This window comes from Mytilus californianus, unplaced genomic scaffold (assembly GCF_021869535.1).
Source record: "Mytilus californianus isolate M0D057914Y unplaced genomic scaffold, xbMytCali1.0.p SCAF_7, whole genome shotgun sequence".
Lineage (NCBI taxonomy): Eukaryota > Metazoa > Mollusca > Bivalvia > Mytilida > Mytilidae > Mytilus > Mytilus californianus.
Window position 1 is genome coordinate 18410024 of NW_026262723.1, and position 18815 is coordinate 18428838.

The window sequence follows — 18815 nt, forward strand, 5'->3', positions numbered from 1 at the left end:
TTACTTTCTGCGCAAGAGTCTTTATGCAGGTTGCCTTGGAGAAGAATAATAAGAAGACGAAGGTAAAATTGGGGAAATTTTCTATAGAGGCGGGGACATTTTCCTCTGAATTTATTTCATTAACAAAATACTTTTCAAACGGTTAATTGATTTTTATTAAAAAATTTTACACTTACAAACATTTTATGTTAGGACAGCCTAGATAGATATCAAGAGGACTTACCCAAAAGATACTTCACAAACATTTACATCTTTTTTTAAACCATCTTGCAGCAAAATATCTAATCAATAATGACAGGTTCTCAACATGAAGCTATTTGGGCAGTTTGTTTTAGTTTTGCACGTAATGCAAGAAGTTGGAAGCTGTTTGGCAAATATGTAAGACAAAGTTCAATATATGTCATGAATTTCTTTGTATAGTTGACATGTAAAAATCTATTACTTTTCAATACGGATGAATTACATTGTTCCTGTTGCTTTGAAATAAAAACAAGATGCGTGTTTCTCTGATGCACACGCATAATGTAATTTCTATGTTTTCCATCATGTAGTATGAACATTTATAATTTGAACTTCTATTCGAATCTTCACATTGTAAATATGCATTATGTTTATGACAATTAATACATATTGTCTGCTAAATCCGAATTCATTATCTTGGTGCGTGGTTATACAGAGAAATAATAAGCATTTTGACAGTCATATATGTTTGATTTTTTCTAATATGTTCAATCGTTTTATAATACAAAGGATTTTTTTGTAGATTTTGAAGTTGTATCGTATTTCATTGCTTTTATGATCAGCTACAGTTAACTCTCGGTTATATTGCAATTATTTACCACCGTTACTGCTTTGTCCGAACGATGGCCGTGAATACGGTATACAAAGATACAAGAACGGAGTGAACAGTTTGAAATTTCATGTTTTTTTCAAAAATTTAGCTGCATCTCTCAACGTTATTGTATTCATGGTTAAGTGATTTTCTAAAAAAAAAAGCAGTTTTTCTTCAAGTGAATTTCACACTTATCATGATTGATAAGATAAATATATTTTATTTATTGGATCTTTGCAAGATCTTCTTGTCCATCAGACAGGATTCAACTTACGTTTTTGTCAGCGGTGCACAAGTCATAGTAACGAAAAACAAATTGTAAATATGACAGTTAAAAGGGGTTTGAATCGTCCGATCGGTACTAGGAACAAAAACCGTGCCAAATAAATGAATGTGACATAAAATTCTGATATAAAAAAAACTGAGTACTGGCAGTTACTTAAAGCTGGTTCAAAGTTGATGTTATTCCAGATTTAGATATTAATAAGAACACCTCAAACGGAAGAAATGTATGAAAAATTGATGCTCAATCATAAGAATAAACTCATGATAACTATTAGGATTAAAATTTTGTACGCTAGACACGCGTTTTGTCTTCTAAAAACTCATCAGTGACACTTGAATAAGAAAAGATGAAAGAAGAGTAAAAAAAGCATTGATGAACCAAAATTTCGAACGGATTTGCCAAATAACCGAAAGAACATTCAAACTCATAAGTCGAAAATAAACTGATAACGCCATGGCTAAAAAAAAAAGACAAACAGACAAACAATAGTACAAAAAACACAACATAGAAAACTAAAGACTGAGCAACACGAACCCCACCAGCTCCGGAAGGGTGGGCAGATCCTGTTCCACATGTGGCATCCGTCGTGTTGCTCATGTTAGTACGAACCCGGTAATAAGTCTAATTCGGTAGGTCACATTTGTGGAAGCGAGAAAGGCGTTACCTTATACAATCCTGAAATAAAAGTATCGACAAAATGCAAGACCAGAGGACTGGTCTAATTAACTAGATAGTAATATATATGTATAATATAGTAGCTAACAAACTATCTAAAGATCCACATCATTTAACCTCTGGTGAATACTTGTCTTGTTGGCAATCATACGACATCTCCTTAACTTTATAAAGACGATATCAAAATATCAAAGGACTATTTACAGATACACAGTGGGATATCCAGTAAACGAAAACAAAAGAAAATTTACTCTTCTTATGATAGAGTCGAGAAAGCCGGTGACGATACTGATCAAAAGTTATTTCCAAATAACAATTGTTCATTTTAAATAAATTAATTGTTAAACTGTGTTATTAGAAATATACATGCAAATACACGATGTTTTATGTTCAGTATTTATCGAGATAATTGTATTAGAAGCTTGTGAAACTGAAATTTAAAAACTGCCAATCTTTGCTGCATATTGATAAAAAAAATTGGAAAAAATCATGAACATACAAAATCTAAGGATCTTTCGGGTCACCAATTTTCGGAGTGTTCCACAAAGTCCTTAGCATGTTACAAGTTTCCACAGTATACTTATTTTTTCACACCTAAGTTATCGATCACACCGGTCTGCTCTTTTCACATGTACTCTCAATAGAGAAATATTGTCTTTTTGTGAATATAAAAATTTTAAAGTCTGTCTGTGCAGGTAAAGAAATTAAAGATAACTATTTTTATAAAGTTGGTATCTTTCTACTATTTTTTATATAATTTTAAGAAAAGGTCGTCTCGATGTTTGTACATATATTTGCGGTCTTCTCGATCTATTCACTTTCAATGTTTACATCGAGATAAGGTCCGTTTGAATTTGCTTAGTAACTTAATTTCAAAAGTGCCAATCTTTGCTGCATATCAATTGATTCCTTTGGAATTTGTTCCCTGACTTTTTCTGATCTAGCTGTATATATATTCGGATAATTGGTATGTTCCAGAAAGGTATACAGCCAGTAGAAAAATAAATTGAAGTTGGTATTCAAAGAATTTATTCGCATAGCAACATTTTAAACCAATTTTACATCACTCTTCTATAGCCTGCTGAACTCGTCGTGTGTTACTTAAGGAGAGAAATGATAACATTGAATAGAAGTTATGTTTTTATTTCGACTTATTTATATTTTTACTATTTACCAGAACGTTCTCCCGTGAATCCAAAATTGATAGCGTCCTTGTTAAAATGGGAGAAACATTGAGAAGATCTAACTTTCAATATTTACAGGGGAGGTAATATTTTGTCACTGAATTTCCCACTGTACAAATTAGAATGATTTGGGATTAAAATGGACGACGATGACGCTATAGCCATTATTGGTATTGGATGTAAGTTTCCCGGAGCTGATAACCAAGACGAATTTTGGCAATTGTTGGTTAATGGCGAGAATCATGTTATTGATATACCACCTGAACGATGGAACAATGATGCATTTTATAATAGCGATCCCGACGCAAAAGGAAAGACATATGTTCCAAGAGCAGGATTTCTGAGAAAGTAAGTCTTTCAATCATTTGAAAATATTTGTTGTTCGAAACAATATTGTAAAAGTGACAAAATTTCTAGAAAAGATATCCATTGAACAATATTGTTTGTCTTAAGTTAACAAAAATATGACATCAATTACTAGTATCTTCTTTGCATAATTTGCACAAAAAAAGAAAAATTTAATTTTTTGCAAATTTATTAGGTCATATGAATTTACATATTTATATATGTTCGATAAAAAATAAAAAAAATTCTGCATTCACTTAAACCTTCAAAATATGTTGTAGTCATGATAAATTTGATAATAAGTTATTTGGAATCAATGACATTGAAGCAGAACGTATGGATCCTCAACAACGATATGTGCTTGAATGCGTCCATATGGCTTTGGAAGATGGCGGCATCACACGAAATATGATTAGTGGATCAAACACTGGAGTTTTTATAGGTAAAACAGAAATAATGGTTTATTAATACTTGAAAAAATAAGAAAATACTTTGAAATAAAATGCAGTAGAAACATTTTTTTTTTCTATATCAGGAAAAGCTCACCGAGGCTTTTATTTAATAAGAAAACTGTACCAAGTCAGGAATATGACAGTTGTTATCCATTCGCTTGATGTGTTTGAACTTTTGAATTTGCCATTTGATTGGGTACTTTCCTTTTTGAATTTTCCTCGGAGTTCAGTATTTTTGTGATTTTACTTTTTATCCTACAGTATATAAGTTTAAGGAGATTGGCATAAAAACAGTTCTCATCTAGAAAAGTTTGATATCTTTAAATTTTTCAAGAAGACAAAATTAAAGAAAACAGCTATTCTTTTATTATCATTTTCTTTATATTCGACAAAATGTTTCACATGCAATTGCTTTACAAAAAAAATAAAAAATATATTCCTGTATTTTAACAACATACTACGATAAACAATTATTTATTCCCCAAATAATGGTATACATATGATAAAATCTACCAAATTTTCCAGTGTAAGTACTATGAACAATATATTATCAATTCCATTTTGAATAATTTGTATATATTAAGTTTACTGTCAGGGAAAGTTTCCAAAATCTATATTTATGTATGTGTCTATTAACCTTTAGAAAGGGCTAATTTTAAGACTGTATTTTTTTTTATTAAAGAAACAGGCATTTAATCACTGTAAAAAACGCTTGCCGACATTTGCAATACGATCGAAAAAAATACAAACATTAATGACGTTTGTACATTGAAGAATAAATTGTTTTCAGGTTTTATGAATGATGATTATAAAGGATCAGCCGCTGATGACCTTACTACAATGACAAACTACAGCCTAACCGGAACATCTCCAAGCATTATTTCCGCTCGTGTATCATATGTTTATAACTTGCTAGGACCGTCAATGTCAATAGATACTGCATGTTCATCTGCTTTAGTTGCAATCGATGTTGCTGCTCAGAGCTTAAAAATGGGTATGTTACGTATACCATAAGGCAAAATTTCGAAAACATTATTCAGGGATGCATAACATGAACTATGCTGACCGACACCTTTATGCAATGAATAACTACCTTTTTTCTTCCTGTATGGATCTTTCAAAATATTTGATATTGTTTTGATGTGTATATCATTCAATATATGCGTTTTGTTAAAATATACTTTTTCACTGTTTTATTCTTTTGGAAAATGTTGTTTGTGCTGTATTTTGACCCCTCTAACAAGAAATTTGTCTTGCATGCACACGTATAAAAATTGCGGTTTTTATCCAACGCAATAATAGGTTTGAACGTTGTTTTCAATTTAGACTTGTTTTAAATTTTTCGTTTGGGTTTGTATTATATTTTCCTTCGGGTTTATATGATCCGTTCATCTTATTTTGACTCCTCAAAATTCAAGAGTCTATCCTAAATTGAGGTAAATTGTATGGCTTTCCAAATACCGTTTCGATTCCTAACATCACTGAAGAGACCTTTATTGTCGAAATCCGGATATGGTGTACAAAAACCTTTTCACCTTTTTTTTGCGGTATACAATCTTTTCCGCAAGATAATTGTTTTCTGTTTAGTATGAAATTGATAATTAAGATCCATTTATTACATCGGTGATCCGTTTATTTGGCAATCGCCAATGGCAGTCAGCAGGATTTAAGAACATTTGTTGTTCGACCTGTTAGTCAAATGCGTTTTGTTAAAATATATTTTTTCCATTTTTTGGTCTTTTGGAAAATGTTGTTTGTGCTGTATTTAGACCCCTCTAACAAGCAATTTGTTTTGCATGCACACGTATAAAAATTGCGGTTTTTATCCAACGCAATCATAGGTTTGAACGTTGTTTTCAATTTAGACTTGTTTATATTTTTTCGTTTGGGCTTGTATTATATTTGCTTTCGGGTTTATATGATCCGTTCATCCTATTTTGACTCCTCAAAATTCAAGAGTCTATCCTAAATTGAGGTAAATTGAATGGCTTTCCAAATACCGTTTCGATTCCTAACATCAGTGAAGAGACATTTGTTGTCGAAATCCGGATATGGGGTACAAAAATCTTTTCACCTTTTGTTTGCGCTATACCATCTTTTCCGCAAGATAATTGTTTTCTGTTTAGTATTAAATTGATAACTAAGATCCATTTATTACATCGGTGATCCGTTTATTTGGCAATCGCCAATGACAGTCAGCAGGATTTAAGAACATTTGTTGTTCGACCTGTTAGTCAAATGCGTTTTGTTAAAATATACTTTTTCACTTTTTGGTCTTTTGGAAAATGTTGTTTGTGCTGTATTTAGACCCCTCTAACAAGAAATTTGTTTTGCATGCACACGTATAAAAATTGCGGCTTTTATCCAACGCAATCATAGGTTTGAGCGTTGTTTTCAATTTAGACTTGTTCATTCAATATATATATATATACATATTTAAATTTAGAATATAGATTGTCTTCAATGTGCAATTTACGTGAAAGAATTATAATATGTTTCTTTATGTAGTTAAATTTGTTTTAAAACTAGATTTAGATTAATATGTGAAAAGTTACAATAATGTTTTCAGAATGTTTTTTCTTCAAATTCGCAAATTTAGCAAATTAACAAACTACAGATAATTTTGCCACATGGCTTCTGATTTAGCTTTCATTTTATACACACTTATCCATCCATGACACTAAATTTATGACGGGCTCTATTAAATCTTGAGACACAATTATGTGACAATATGACAGTTTAAAATGTTTCGGATTTCAAATGTTTGGCTTTGAGCGTTCCTGATGAAGGTAAATCCAGAAAAGCACTTCGGACACATGAAATAATTAAACGTGTTGTTTTCAATTTTTTACAGCACTGGGTCGATACCTCTGCTGGTGGACTATCAGTCCCCGAGGGTATCATCAGCTCAGTAGTCAGTACTTCGGTACTGACATGATTTATAACAAACCTTTCTAAAATTGTCCGTTTATAAATTTTGAAATTATAAAGAAACTAAGGTTTCAACTCCCTCATGCAAAGTTGACCTTAGAAGAATTTGGTTATTTTTTAAGGTATTTTTGTCATATAGCTCTTCAACTGTTTCGGTACTTATACATCCTCGGATTTCAAATGTTTGGCTTTGAGCGTTCCTGATGAAGGTAAATCCAGAAAAGCGCTTCGGACGCATGAAATGATTAAACGTGTTGTTTTCAATTTTTTAAGAAAGTGTAAAATCTGTGTGAATTTGTAATGTGCTACAAAACTTTTAACTCAAACTGTGAAATTTCTCTTGCAAAGTCTGTTTTTTCGGATCAGCATGAATTAAACATTACGTTTTCCACATGAAAATTGATTCAATACATGTTATTTAACGTGAAATTTTCATGTGAAATTAAGTTAAAAATAATTATTCTTCAAATAAGCTATTATGTTTAAATTAAGTCCTGAAGATACGATACATGTACGTTGCAAGGAATTATATTTTTACAACAGTTTAAGTATAGTATTCCCTTTTTTTTTCATCTCAGATACAATATATATTTTCTCAGGTGAAAATCATATGAAATCCACGAGAAAATTTTCACAATAATGATAAGTAAACTTACACATAGCACATGTGTCACATGATTTTTCAAATACATGCGTGGCATACGCGGTTTTTTAGACACATGTAAATCACATGCGTGCATGTGCGTTGCACAAAGATATTCACAAGACAAAAATCACACTCATATAAAGGAAGTTTACAAAGTTTACAAATGCAAATAACGCATGTATATGTATTTTCAAATGCATGCGTTTTACATGCGGACATCGCATGTGTCACATGTGTGTTCAAACACATGTGTGACACATGCATTTTTTCTGACACGTGCGATTCGCATGTGGCATGTTATACATGTGTGGCAGGAAACTTGTGTGACACACATGTGATACACATGTAACACATGCTTTTCAGGGTACATGTGGGAAACATGTTTGGCATTTTTGCCTTATTTTTTATCCAGTTTTTCAATTGCGGACTTTCCATTTGTAAAGGCAGTGCCTTTAATGGTATCATGCAATAGCCATTTCCTTTCTTCATTGGGGGTAAATACGTCAGCATGAAAATCCCTAAAAGTTGGATACTTCTTCTTTTACTTGTGATAATCTTTGTTAAGGTCTTTCCCAACGTGAGAAAGTCCTTATTGTTATGGTCTTTTCCTACGTTTGGAAAAGCCTAATGGTTTTCCTAATGTTTTGTTTTCTTTTTATTCTTCCAACATTGTTTTACAATGGCCTCCCTCCGTTTCTATTGAAGTTATCAGGAACAGATGGTAATGTTAATTAAAAAAACAAATATTGCATCATATATTTAATTATTCATTGTGCCCTTAATGAGGCATGGAATTTTCCCAATCTTTATTGACACTTAGCAGATTTGAGATATCTGTTGTCGTTTTAGAGATATTACAGTTAGAAATTTTGTGATGTTGGGCAATCATTTCCGAATCAACTACAGCTAGCAACCTGAAATTTTCAGAATTTTCAGAATTTATAATGGTAATATGTTTGACTAAATACCAACACATTCGAAAAAAAAAACAAAGAAAATAAACAGTTTGAAATTTTCATGCTTTACAATAACTTTGTAAGTTTCATAAGTTCTATTTAAAAAATTGATATCGCATCAATTTTGGACTTTGCCAAATTGGGACATGCAACATTCTTATAACTTTAAGTATTACATAGGAAAAATTTTCTGTTTAAGCTAAGTATAGGAAATAGGGAGAAAAAGTCAGAAAAAAATCTCAAAACACTGAGTATGGCTTGCTCTGCCTACTAATATTTATGGTAGAGCCCATTATTTCACTGAAATAGCATGAAATTTTAACATATGAGGGTACATACAAGGTTAAAGGTGCCTGTGCCGCTTCCCATTTAGGAGTAATACCACCATTGTTTTCCCCTTTTAGTTTTTGTTCAATTGGCACTTTTCAAAAAATTTTGTAGAATTTATCTTTGTTTCAAATTAAGAAATACTTGGCATGAGTAAAGTTGTATCTTGTCCAGTACTTCAGACCAAATTTTACATAATATTTCATTACATATAAGATAATAACCATCACTGGAAGTTAAGTAATCAAATGTTCACCCCCTTTTTTCATTTTTACAAGCTTTAGTAACCATGTAACCTCAAGTTTCGAAAATTATTTATAAAAACACCTATTTAAAAAAGAATGGTGCTTTAAAACATCCAAGATATATGTTTATGACTCAGAACTGTTTTACTGCAATGAAATATAGGATTAATTTCATACAACTGTCAGATTCATGGGAATATTTTTGACCTTTTTTCGTATGAAACCGGATGTGACGTACTATGATTTGGTGGTATTACACCTAAAGAATCTTTTTTGTTGAATAAACTGAATGTGTTTTTTTTTTCCTTTGTAATACTGGTTATATTAAGAAATACTGTCAAGTTTTGTAATAACCAGTTCAATAGTTTGAGAGAAATCTTGTATAATGTAAGACGACATCTCATCGATTTGAACAAAATTTCTTCCAAATCACACCGCATCATGATAGAATATAGTGTGGACCAATAAATGATCAAATATTCATCTCATCTGCATACAAACAGTTGAATATGATAACAAAATGACTCTAAGATGATAAATACCACTAATGGACCTCTTTGTCTTCCTTTTAATGTCCCTTTTGATCCATTTATACCTCTCATTTCCTCAAAATTTCAACTTTTTAGGCCAATAAATCGAAATTCTGGGGTAACTATCACACATTGATGCCAGAAAAGTGATACTAAATGAGTGATTGAAGTGTTCAAGTTGGATGAACTATCAATATAAAAGTTTACTGACTCTAACGAGGTTTCAACAAGTCCTTACATAAAACTTAGGTTTACGCCGCACTCCATAGAGGGATATAAAATGCTTCCCTAACTAGTGGATAATTTGTTGTTATTGCTTCTAAAATAATTTCATTTACTTACATGTATACCTATATATCTCTTAAATAATTACTTTGGAAAAAATTTCTGTTAAAGCAAAGTATAGACAATAGGGAGAAAAAGTCAGAAAAAGCTCCCCAAACACTGAGTATGGCTTGCTCTGCGTACTTATATTCATAGAAGGGCCCTATTTACAAGCAATTTTCTCATAAAATGTGTTTTTTAGACTCAATTCACTCATAATATTTCAATAATACTAACATTTTCATTGGGTACACGAAATGCCAACCTAAAGCCTGGAAAATGTAATACTACGTATTTTTGCCTATAGAGTTCGTTTCAAATACGGATTTTAATTATATATGGATCCATCCGATCCGTGCATATAATTAAACGTTTGATCAATCACTGGTTGTCCCCACCTTAAATCTTACAGAGAATCCGTCAGATAAAGGAAATAAGTTATCATTTACCGATTAATCAACTTTACAATAAAAACCTACTGTAGCTTCGATAATGTTAGGAATTCGTATAACTTTCAAGTCGACACCCACATGTACTCATACATAACACATGTAACGGATGTTCTCACCTTGTTTAATGTTAAAAGGTTTTCTGGTCACTCCCATGCATGTTATTTTTCATTCAGGGCGCAGTTCAATGGCTATCTGTGGAGGGGTTAACAGTATTTTATCGCCGGAATTATTTATTCCACTCAGCCGAGCCAGAATGGCATCCCCAAGTGGACAGTGTCATGCTTTCTCTGCAAACGCAGATGGATATGCTAGAGGCGAAGGGTGTGGTATAGTTATAATGAAGAAACTAGGAAATGTTAGTATTAACTTACTGCAGTATATTTCAATAATACTCATTTAGTTTTAAATGGCAGAGATTCTTACAACGTTAACAAGTAAACAATTTTGCAATATTAACCATTGCTTGCCGAAATATGTGTATCCCTTTGGTCTAGAGTTATCTTGGATGTTGACGCATTTGTTTGAATTTCTAAAAGAAGAAATACATCAGGTTATATCGATCTCATGGCTCTCTTGTTCACGTAAGTCATTTTTGTAAAGTATATTTTAACAACTATCAAAAGGAGAGCAGCTATAAAAAGGCATATTTAAGGAATGTATCTCCCTCATGCAAAGCTATGATTCCTTGCCCGTCTTTGGCTATACTTTTTTTTCCTTTTTGGTTAATAACTCTTCATCCTTTTAATAAGCTTTAGATTTTCAAATATTTTAGCCTCGAGCATCACTGAAGAGGCATTGATTGTCGAAATGCGCATCTGGTGCAGAAAAATTGGTACCGTTTAAGTTATTGTTAAAGCATTTGCTGAAGGGGTTTTAAAATATGAGTGATCTAAAAATTCTAAAAACAAGTTTTTAGGCTTATAATCTTTTATTACGAATTACTAAACCCTAAGACAACAAGAGTTTTGTTATGACAAGACATGCACAGACTTATAAAGATACGACATTCATTCTTCTGATGGAGTGTCTTCTTTGAAAAATAACAAGCCTTTCAGTTATTTAAAAACAAAATGAAAATAGGAGATGACAATTCATAAAAGCTGATTGTACATAGTACATAGTCAAATTAAAGTAAAAAAAAATAGAGCTAGTGCCAAACTTTGAAAGTGATTAAGACTTGCTGAATTATAATCAAAAGTCTATAAAATATACATAAAATATTTTTAAATAAGTTCCCATGCTTACATACAATGAAAATTTTATTTGGTGCTACATCTTGCTCTTGAAAACAATTTGATATAATATAACAAAAATATAACACGTTTTTTCTCTCAAAACTTGCACCTAAAGAAATCTTCACTTGATAGATTTACTTTTAAAAAAATCTGCATTGGTTAAGAACGTCCTTTGTATACATTTCGTTTTAAATTTACCACCTATCTAAAAAGATCTTTAACAAAGTATAAACTTGTTTTTAGGCTAAAAAGGATTCAAATAAAATATGGGCAACAATAGCTACTGATTGCAACCAAGATGGCCACACAGCAACCCCCATAACAGCCCCTTCTGCTTGTCAACAAGAAAAACTTCTTCATCAAGTTTATTTATCAAATAATGTCAATCCGAATGACGTACAAGTTATAGAAGCGCACGGTAAGTAAATATCACAATTTGAGAACATGTCTTTGTATAATACTAGGTGATTAATTTTCACTAGGAAATACGCTATGAAATAAATAAATAAATATTGCTTAATGATTCATGACAGTATTCTAATCTTCGTATAATCTAAATACACCTACGAATAGAAAACATTTCACAAACCAATGTTTTCATTATGATGTTAACTAGTTATCTGTATTTATAGGGACAGGAACCCCAGTTGGAGATCCGATAGAAGCGAACACACTGGGAAGATTTTTTGGAAAAAAACCAAACGATCAGTCACTAGAAAAACATGTTGTCTACATAGCATCTGTAAAAACTAATATCGGTCACTTAGAATCAGCAGCAGGAGCAGCTGGGCTAATAAAAATCTTATTAATGATGAAAAACGAAACAATTGTTCCCTCTCTTCATTTTGAGAAACCCAATGAAAAAATAGATTTTGAGAAATATCACTTTATTGTTCCAACACACACTATTCAATGGAAACCAGATGCAAATAATCAGCGAATGGCGTGTGGTAACTGCTTCGGATTTGGTGGAACAAACTCACACGTGATAGTAAAGCAGTTTCAACAAGAGATACAGTGTCAGGAGGAACCTTTGGACATGTTACATTTAGTTTTTATTTCTGCAGTAGACCTAGACGGACTGAAGATATCCTTAGTTGAAATAGTGGAAAAGATAACTCGTACCGACATTCGTTTGTGTGATGTATCATACACATCTCTAATCAGACGAGACCATCATCAGTATCGTATAGCTCTTCTTGTCAACAGTTTAGAAGATTTGAAACTTAAATTAAGAAACCGACATAATTCAAATGAACCCACATCTAAAGTAAGACTGAGAGCGCCAAATATAATTGCCGTCTTTTGTGGTGTAGGGACGACATGGAAAGGAATGTGCAGTCAGTTGCTGAAAGAATATACTGTAGTAAAAAACGTCGTACAACACATTGATAGCATCCTTAAACAGTGGGTTGAGTGGTCAATTTATGATATTTTAGCTAATGGCAAAGATATTTCTGATCCTTTTGCAGGACATATAGCTATTTTTACATGCCAGATAGCCCTATGGTCTCTTTGGATGCATTGGGGGATAAAGGTGCATTCAATTATTGGTCAGTCTGTTGGGGAAATTGCCGCTGTGTACGCATCAGGTTGCTTGACATTGGAAAATGCAGTTGCGGTAATATACCACAGATCAAGAATACTATCAACTGTAACAGGAGGCAAAATGTTTGTCATAGGCAATTGTAATACGAAATACATAGAGTCTGTATGTAAGAAATTTAAGGGTAAGGCCTGCATTGCAGTATATATCAGTTCTACATCCTGCACTGTATCCAGCGATGCTGATATTGTTGATATATTTAAAAAAGCAGTAAAAGATGAATTACCAGAAGCTGGGAAGGAATCTTTTTTCCTGACAGACCTAAATGTACAATGTGCTTATCACAGTCATCACACCGAACAAGCGGGAAACGATTTAGAGGAAATCGTTAAACAAATTTTGAGTACAGATCCTTCCATACCACTTATTTCAACAGTAACTGGCGAAACAATTACTGATGGCAATGTAATTAATGCATCCTATTGGAACAAAAATGTAAGTTGTCCTGTTTTATTCAAGGATGCAGTATCCACTGCTGGAAATAAGAATACGTTTAACATATTCCTTGAGATAGGACCAAAACCAATTTTACGGGCTCATCTTCGAGACTCTTATGCACATGATGAGGCAATTTGCTTGCCTTCGATGAAAGAAAGACACGAGGAAGATACTTTGTTAACATCGACTGCGGAATTATTCGAGCATGGGGTTAATTTAGATTGGCACAAAGTTTTCAAAGGCCTTGGTAACTTATGCGATATACCGAAATACAAATTCAACCCGACAAGAAAGTCTTTATTCTTACCAGATGTAACACTTTTGAAATTTAAAGGTTTTGACGATAATGTAGGAAACCATTTGTTTGTTTCGAAATCGGCTATTTCAACAGCAAATTTTAAAGTAAAAATCAACGACGTTAATACACCTTTTGTGTTTGAACACTATGTTTCAAACACTCCTATTGTCCCTGGTGCATTTTATGCCGAGGTTGCTCTTGAAGTAGGACAATCACATCTACAAAAGAGAGTTCAAGATTTATGTGTTGAAGTGGAATTCATAAGACCAATATTTCTATCTCCTGGTCAATCGTACACAGTAGATGTATCAATTAATGATTTATCATCGAAATCTCCAATGTGTGTGTTAACGAAGGACAAGGACATTATATCAAAATTTACAATTCGTCACATAGAAGAGCGACCAGAAAGAGAAAATATAGATATTGATTGCCTATACAAAGTTTGCCCACAGTTCCAATCATCAGAAGATACTTATGATACACTGAATAACATGGGTTTCTCATATGGCAAACACCTCAAAATTCTTGGTGATTCATGGACCAATGGAAAGCAATGTCTCGTTAAAATGCATGTTTCAGATGTAATTTGGGGTGATGTAAAGATGACTCATTTCCATCCAGCTATATTGGACGGTCTTCTTCAAACGCCAAGTGTTTTGTTTTTAGACGCCTCTGATGATCGGACAGTCTTACCTGCAGGCATAGGGAAATTAATCCTGAGGCGAGGGATCGAACAAAACATGATTGCGTATACTGAATTGAAGCATCGATCCAAATCGGAAGTTCTTTACAATATGTTGTTGTTGACTGTTAATGGTAGTATCATCGCTGAAATTGAAGACTTTAGGTTGAAAGTTATCGGCGATGTGATGTCCAATTCCTCACAGGAGTACGCCTTGTTGTGGGAAAATGTTGAAGTTAACAACTTGCCAAAACATACGGATCCAGACAAAATAAAAAAGAGAATACTCCTCTGTTCGTTTGACAGGGAAATATTGTGTCAGATAAGGGAAGTTGTTCCAGATATAGAAGTAAAAACCCTTTTGCTGAATGAAGAAGCTTCCCTTAGTTCACAAAAGGATATATTCAATACCTTTTGGAAACAAAATCCAGGGTTTGTGGAAATCTACTTTGCACCAGGTAAACGGATAACAGACTGGATTTCAGGAACTGACATTTTAAAGACAACAAATGCCTCCTGTGTAGTCTTACTTGCTATTGTCCAGTGTATAACAGGCAGGAAAGATGGAACATTTCTCACCGTCATCACTGAAGCTACCCAGGTACCAGATATTACTAATTGTCCATTTGTAAATCTCTTTGGTTCCGAACTCTGGGGACAAGTACGATCTATCATACGCGAACAAATATCTTTTGAGATTCGATTGATTGATTGCCATCCATCCATCAGTGGCGCTATGGAATTCATTTCTCAACTTTTCATCGATGACAGTATACCAAATTACGGCGAGCTTATTTTTTATCATGGGGAAGTGTTAACAAATCATCTGCAGAAAATATCATCTGACAAGCCAATAAGTAAATATCGATATGGGAGCATTGATGATTACTGTAAAGTGGCAATAAAAACTGAAATAGCAAATGATATTAGACAGACATTTTGCGTTCTACAAAATGGCCCACAAGAAATTTCAAAGAACCATATTTCCTTGAGTCTGAACGAAGTTTCATTGCATAGTAAATGCTTGTACCCAGTAACTTTAACTTGTGTAAGTCATGATCAGACTTTCTTTGCTTTCAAAGGGAGTTATTGTTCTGAATTTGATTTACTGTCATATGAATCTACTGCAACAATACAAGAATTACACGGATTAATTCCAATCAAGAACTCAAAAACAGCAGTGAATAATGAAGATGTAGTTGTTGCATGTTTCCCGATGAGAGTTCAGAGTACAGTTGAAGTCCCATTAACAACTGTGTATCCCCTACATCAATTACCAGGATATAAACCAGGTGTTATTTTTGCTAGTGTTCTAATGTACTCATTGGTTCATCATGTTGGAAAAGGACACCATGCACAAATATTATGCGATAAAGAAAATGAATTTGCCGGGAGAATACTTCAACTGTTCTTGAAAAAAATCAAAAGATCGAGTGCTAGACTACATGTAGGTGTTGATTGGAATTTAGATTCACTAAATACAGTTTTGATGTTGAAAACAGTAAGTCCCAAAGACATCCTGAAATTAGTAGCGATAAGATCTCTGAGCATAGTTATAGCTCTTTCACCTTTTCTTAACCAAGAAGATCGACTTATTTTCCAAATGAACAATGTTGAAGTTAAAGTCATTCAAATAGATGATGTCGTATCGAAAGAAAATTGTGTAAGAGTCGCTCCATTTATCTTTAAGTTTTGGAATAAGCACAATCTAGATGTTGAAATCTTCAAACATGAGTATAATGGAAATAGCCATTACGAATCGAACGGTACACTACAGATACCGACCAAAACTATGTCCATGAAATTTGACAATATTCAAAAATACAATTTCGTGAAAATCCCACAAGACACTTTATTTAGAAAGGACGGTTGTTACATTGTCATTGGCGGTTTAACCGGTTTGGGTTGGGAAATTATTAGTTTTGTTGCAGGTCACGGAGCTGGTGAGGTAATAAGTTTGTCACGTCGAAATGTTTCTATTAAACAGCAGAATGAATTTGATATGCTATGTGAAAGTACAGGATGTCGTATTCGAGCAATGGTAGCTGATATAACTGTTTGGGATGATGTACAGAAAGTGTTTTTAAAGATAGAGCAGAGTTCACAATGCAAAATCAAGGGCATTTTTCAAGGTGCTGGTATACTAAAAGATACTCTAAGTTCTCGGATGAATGAAGTCCATTTGATAGATGTACTAAAACCAAAAGTACTTGGAACATGGAATCTTCATTTGGTATCACGAAAGTACCCTCTTGATTATTTTGTTATGCATTCATCAATGACATCAGTGATGGGAAACATAGGACAGAGTAATTATGGCGCTGCCAATGCATTTATGGATTGCCTTGCACACTACAGGAGATTGAATGGACTAAGTGGGCAAAGTATAAATTGGGGTCCATTAAATGTAGGTATGTTGAAAGATGGAGCAAATATTGAAGAAATATTAAAACAACAAGGATATTTTCCGTTGGACGTTTCCGACATTATGAAGTGTCTACAGAAAAGCCTTCACAGTAACTCCATCCAAGTGACATTTGGACAGTTTGATTGGAACTTGATAGGGATAAATTTAAAAGCAATGAAAACGGACTATGTTCAACATAGATTTCATGATTTATATAGTCAAGAAAAAGAAACTTTACAGAGTCCGTCCAGTAGAGTTGTTAATGACGAACTGATTGAAATTACAGAGGCACCAATGCATGAAAGGAAAGAAAAAATTGCGAAAGTAGTTTTCAGGACAGCTAGTGAAGTATTCACGATAGATATCGATATTTTACAAAACGAAACACTAATTCAAGAATTAGGAATAGACTCAATGCAGTCCATGTCATTCGTTAATAAAATTAACGACATAACTGGCATAAGGATTCCTGCAGTCACACTGATGTCAGATGAAACATCATTTGAAAACATAGTTGAGATTTTAAATTCAGAAATTTCAGAACGGTCACATTTCATGCCAACTAAAATACCTGTGGACATTACGATTGTTAATTCTATAACCCCTATGGAAAAAAAGTCATATGATGCTTATATGTTCAACTCGGAGGACCCTTCACTGTTTAGTTATGCAGATCTTGAAGTATCTGGGCGTCTTAAAAATCCTGATGTATGGAAATATCTTTTTTTCCAGCTGCATGCTAAGCATAAAGCATTAAGAACACTTTTTGTATCAAACCAACAAGAAATTAGATATGGAGTGCGAAAACATACAATTAATCCTGATGAAGTTACTGTTGATTTTATTGAAGTTCCAATGAATGCTTTAGATCATGCCGATAAAGTTCCGTCAGACATTAAACCATACCTATTTGATCCTTCAAAAGAATTACCATTGAGGATAATGTTTGCTAGAAATGCGAACAAATGTATCGTTCGACTAGTTTTTAACCATTTGTCATTTGATCTTACGTCAATTTGGATTGCAGTAAGAAGCATTTCAGATATAGATCAATCCGAATCAAGTGATGTGCATCCTCCTTTAGACAAAGACATTGCTGTACTATATGAACAAAAATTTCAATCACAAAAAGACAAAATTATAAGATTTTGGAAGCATCAAACACCCGCCGTTGTAGCTCCAATGTCCTTTATGGGTATTTCAGGAATAAATTTGAATCCAAAACATTTTGATTTTGCAAAAGTCACTGTTGACCAAGATATTGCTCTACAATTAACCCAATTCATGAAGAAACAAAACTTGAAACTATTTGATGTTGTTGTCAGCTTATATCAAATTCTGCTTTCCGTTGAATTGGAAATAAAAACAGTCTCCCTTTTTGGAACGATCGATATGCGAATACATTTTCCAGATTTAAAAGAAACTATTTGTAGATTTACAAACCCAGTTCCATTTTACGCAAACATCGATCATACGAAAGATTTGTCTTCTTTTCTTGGTAACAACAAGCGGACAATTGCAGGTGTTATTGAAAATAGTTTATTACCATTTGATGATATTGTAGAGTTTTTGACTAATGCTAACCCTGTAGACGTGTTTAGACACCAAATCATCATGGAACCTATTAAAGACCTTGGAAATTACCAGGAGAATACGGATACTGAAGTCCAAGTAAAACGTGTCAGTACTGGTAACTACTACAATGAAACAGTTTTATATGTATGGCATGATTTGGATAAATGTCAACTAGATTTTGAGCTGGGTTATAGTTCATTAATGTTAGAAGATACGCGCGCAAGAAATATTTTGAATATGCTTTATCAATTTGTTCAGCACGTAATTAAACATCCAGATTCTACGACAGGGTCTTTGATAAATCTTACAAAAAACGATTCCGTGCATACTAAGCAAATGATGACGAAAAGAGCATCTTTATCAGAAAGAACAGATGTCATGGATAA

The 18815-nt window shown here is 33.1% G+C and overlaps 1 protein-coding gene across 1 annotated transcript; it reads left to right on the forward strand.

Moving 5' to 3' along the window:
* The first annotated feature begins 3116 nt into the window (after positions 1-3116).
* LOC127709928 (putative inactive phenolphthiocerol synthesis polyketide synthase type I Pks15) lies at positions 3117-11846 on the forward strand. Its single transcript, XM_052215634.1, has 5 exons — positions 3117-3325; positions 3604-3764; positions 4565-4768; positions 10359-10540; positions 11664-11846. The coding sequence occupies exons 1-5, from the start codon at positions 3117-3119 to the stop codon at positions 11844-11846; spliced, it is 939 nt and encodes a 312-aa protein (XP_052071594.1).
* The last annotated feature ends 6969 nt before the right edge of the window (positions 11847-18815 follow it).

Coding starts and splice junctions, on each gene's coding strand:
- LOC127709928 (XM_052215634.1), top strand. CDS start 3,117: ATGGACGACGATGACGCTATAGCCATTATTGGTATTGGATGTAAGTTT. Junction 4,769..10,358: donor TGCTCAGAGCTTAAAAATGG/GTATGTTACGTA, acceptor TTTTTCATTCAG/GGCGCAGTTCAATGGCTATC. Junction 10,541..11,663: donor TAATGAAGAAACTAGGAAAT/GTTAGTATTAAC, acceptor ACTTGTTTTTAG/GCTAAAAAGGATTCAAATAA.